Genomic DNA, 4,289 nt, shown 5'->3' on the forward strand with positions numbered 1-4,289 from the left:
CATGTGATTCCATATATAAATTCAAACATGGGATTAAGAACATAAAGTTATTTCTAAGTTCTAACATTAGTAGGGGGAGCTGGGCTTCCACGTACTTTACGGTACTACTTTTTCTTTCACTATCAATCAAAATTCATGAGAGTCGGTGTCCCGTTTCATGCTCTCTTCCAATTATTAAGTAAGTAAATATCCATATCAATGGAAATAGTTACAGAATATAATAATGCTAAATACCAGGCAGAGGAATATGAAGGCTTATTTTTTCGGTTATGGAAACCACGAATGTGTTGTATTTTGTTATGAATTTTTGAGGTGTTAGACCAATGTGTGGCGTAACTTTTTTTGAGTTGCAGTGTGAATAATTTAGACCATGCGAGTTGTGTATATGAAAAAGGTGATGATCAAGTCGGAAGGTCAGAGTTGTAAGTAGAGAAATTTTGAATCTTCGACAAAATAAATCGGACCGTCCGTGTTTTATGTATAGTTAATTTTTTTTAGAAATCCGTGTTGTTGGAGTAAATCGAACTGTCCAACAAGACTTCTCCCACTCGCACGGTTTGATTTCTCTTCTGCTGACACCACATACATGTAAAACACACCTGAATTCCATAACGAAGTCCTACCCATCCTCACCTCCATAATAAAATTAAAAAGTGGAATATGAACTAACTTTGTAATTAGTAAATGAGAATAAAGATAAGATGAGAATGAGATAAGCCTCGAAGTTGTTGATGATGCAGATTGCAGAGAGCAGGTTCCTTCTTAGTATTCTCTTTTTTATTTCCAATTAAGTGGACTCAAAGTAGAATTGTTAACTAATCTCATCCCAAAATGTACCACCTCGAGAAGCAGAAAAGCCATGTGCATGACAATTGACATGACACACACCACTTTCAGTTTGTGTTTTTTTGTGGGGAATGAGGATTGGAAACCCGCCAAAATAAGTAGTTCCCTTATTTGGTCACGGTTAAAGGAGATGTATTTGTATCCCCTATGGTTAAAAACAGGGGTTCTATTTATACTGTAACAAAAAGTTGAACATGCTTTGTACTTTCTATAATTTGTCTTCATGCTCCTCCTCTTAAATGCTTCAAAATATATTCATTGTCACAAAGCGGTAGGTGCTTAATTTACTGCTACAGACTGAATCATATATGCCAGGAATGCAATCTTTCCTAACCCTGCCATAGAAGCAACCCACTTGCAGTGGACGAAGCAGTCAAGTGCAGGTAGCAAAACAGATATCAATTTTACTAACTCTAACATGCAAAACATTTATTGTTTAATAATACAATTATTAACTTTATAATTAACTTCACACACACAAAAAACAACTAAATATGAATTTTTACTTGTAATTATTATTTGACAAAAAATTACTTAGTAGACAATTATGTATATTCTCATATAATTCCTCAAATGCAAAGGGATCATGTTGGGATTTGGGACAAGCCAGCTCTAATTAACTCTGATATCCTATAATTGGGTCCTACAATTGACCTTGACTTCAAATATTTACACCCAAATTTCATCATCTCCAAAAGTCCAAACACTAATCAAGGAAGGTACAAGAAATTATGACTTGCTAATAATTACTAATAGTACTATAATCTGACACTAAAAGTGGTGGCACCGCCCATAACCACCGCAACCGCCATTGCAGTTTGGGCATAACTAGAGAAAGATGAAGCATTCCAATGACACAAGAGGGTTTTCCAGAGACTCATTATTAGCTGAAGATGACCACTTTCCCTCCTCCATGGCCGGATTATCCATTTTCCGGTCACCACTCTCAACTGCCGGTGCAGGGGCCTGCCTCACCCTTGCAGGGGACTGATTTGTTCCTCTCCTCTTAGATGGGCTCCGACCCACGACAGATCTAGTTGCTCCGTTGTCGGTTCGGGTTGCCGGAGACATAGAACGCCGGCTGGAATTCTCGCCGGCGTCACGGCGGCGAGTCTGGTTCCTCGATAATCCGTTCCCCATTTGGTCCCTGCTCTGAACAAGCCTCACCGACCCACCATTCCTCCTCGCCGGAGACTGCTCCGACCTCCTGACCGGAGACTTTCCGACCGTCCTGGCGGCGAAGTCACCGGAAAAGGAGCGATTTTTCTGCGTTCTGGCGGGTGATCTGTTTACTACCCTTTGGCGCGTTTCTTCTTCGTTGAAGGTTGTGGTGGAGACACTCTCGCTCAAGCTGCAAACTTCCTCAGAGAGTTGGGAGATCTCTTGGGGTTTGGTGGTGGCCATTGTTGCAAATAATGCATCAGCATCGTCGTCCTCGTAATTCTTCATCTCTGTATGGAAGGTTTTGGGCTTGTGGGGTTGTTGGGGTTGGAATTTGGAGAAGGTTGGTGGTGGGTTCCATTTGGGTGTCTCTGAGAGGACTTCTTTGACGGTCTCTTCGTCAATGAGAGGAGGTGGTGGTGCTCGGGAAATAGTGGATCTTGGTGGTTGTGAGTGTGAAGATCTGTTAGTTTCGGTACTGACACAGCAACCCATAGCTAGCTAATTAAGTTAGTGGTTGTTTGGGATTATGAAGAAGAAATGAGAGACATGAAGGTTGATAGAGTGACCAAAATGGTAGATTTTGATTACAACAGAGAAGAAGGAGGGAGTTGGAGTTGGAGTTGGAAGGGTTCAAGGATATCCCATTTATTGTAAGATCTCCAACAGTCACGCAAGCACTTCGGTGCCTACACAACTTAACATTTAATACTAGAGTAAAATTTCTTTTTCATCTTTTACTATTTATTCCATAGATGTTGTATTTTTATTAAAATTTAGTTAATATTTAATCAGCAAAAGTGAATTTATTAATAATTTGGGTCCTTTAGATACTCGCACAACATCTCCTATTCATCGATCCGCTCATGTAGAGTCAATCTTCGATAAAAGAAAAGGTTTCATCGGAACAAAACTTTTCTTATTTCAGGATATCCTGTCTGACATTGATCTAAAAGAAGCTAAACAAACTCTTGAAATAGTAGAAGTGAATGAGATTAGATACCCCAATAGTCCTAGCCGTAAACGATGGATACTAGGCGCTGCGCGTATCAACCCGTGTAATGCCACAACTAACGTGTTAAGTATCCCGCCTGGTTCGTAAGAATGATTTTACATCATTGAATGAAATCTTACACATTAAAAACACCAATAATAATCAATAATAACTACAAATTACAAAATTTACTGCCTCCGAACACTCCTCTTTTAATAATATCATCATCAGCATCACAATTATCACGCAATGATCATGTGAAAGGAAAGGCAAAGGAATCACAGTGGTGATGAAGGGAGTTGATATGGTCGGCGACGAATTTGAAAGTTTTCTTATGAATCTTGAGCTTAGCGAGAGATTAAGGTTGGAGAGAGAGTTTCGGAGGAAGAAAAAAGAGACTGTGGCAGAAAAAAAACATAAAGTGGAGGAAGGACATACAATTGAGAGATTTAGGAGATAATTTGTTCTTATTATAAAAAAAAGAGCAATGCTAGGGGCCAGCAACTTTTGTGATTGGTAGCCATCAAATAGCCATCAATGATGATCTAATGGTGTGAGATTGATGTGAGTTTTCATCCAATGACTCACCTTTTTCTGCTGGCTACATGCTGGCCAAAATTCAACAAAACTGCTGGCCCCCTAAACTTTTTCAAAAAAAAAATCAGCTACATAAATACGTTATTTAACATATTAATATGTGACTTGCTGTCAACTAATTATAAGAATTGAATTAAATAAATACGAAAGTGAATAGAAATTAATTTATAGTTTTATAATTATTAGAAAATGTAATGTCTATTGGCATCAAACTAATTCACAAAATATTCTTTTTTTTAATTTGTTAAAAAAATTTCGGTCTGGCCCCTTTTATCGCTTCTTACTAGAATAACATGTACGCCTAAACAAAACAAAGAAAGAAAATTATGAGGCCCATGTGGCCTAACACTATAAATAAATTGTTGACTGTCGTTAGACAATTTTTCTTTTTAAAATTAGGTTTAACAGTTATCAATACATGTAAAGAAAAAGCTAGACAAAGTTTAATTATAGTTTATGTTTGGCACAAATTAATTTTCAGAAGAAGTATATTTTGGTGTAATGCTATGTTTGATGTATGTTCAGGAATAGTAGTTTTCAACATTAATCTTTTATTTATTGTACTTTTTTTATGGACCCCATCCCGCCATTACAAGATAAAAAATAAAAAATACAATGTGGATGAAGAATAGTTCTTTATCTTTTACTATGTCAGAAGCTTCGAACTTTCACTTACCATATTATAGAGGGG

The 4,289-nt window shown here is 37.5% G+C and overlaps 1 protein-coding gene across 3 annotated transcripts; it reads right to left on the bottom strand.

Annotated features, from left to right (window-relative positions):
• Window positions 1,336-3,441, bottom strand: LOC107624405. Of its 3 annotated transcripts, none has more exons than XM_021113541.1 (2): window positions 3,213-3,441; window positions 1,336-2,402 (listed from the first exon to the last, which is right to left on the bottom strand). In XM_021113541.1, the coding sequence occupies exon 2, from the start codon at window positions 2,293-2,295 to the stop codon at window positions 1,675-1,677; it is 621 nt and encodes a 206-aa protein (XP_020969200.1). In that variant the 5' UTR covers window positions 2,296-2,402; window positions 3,213-3,441; the 3' UTR covers window positions 1,336-1,674. The 3 variants fall into 3 exon arrangements, with proteins under 3 accessions (XP_020969200.1, XP_016182388.1, XP_016182387.1); XM_016326902.2 differs by having other exon boundaries at window positions 1,336-2,399; window positions 3,210-3,440; XM_016326901.2 differs by lacking the exon at window positions 3,213-3,441 and having other exon boundaries at window positions 1,336-2,723.

This window comes from Arachis ipaensis, chromosome B10 (assembly GCF_000816755.2).
Source record: "Arachis ipaensis cultivar K30076 chromosome B10, Araip1.1, whole genome shotgun sequence".
Lineage (NCBI taxonomy): Eukaryota > Viridiplantae > Streptophyta > Magnoliopsida > Fabales > Fabaceae > Arachis > Arachis ipaensis.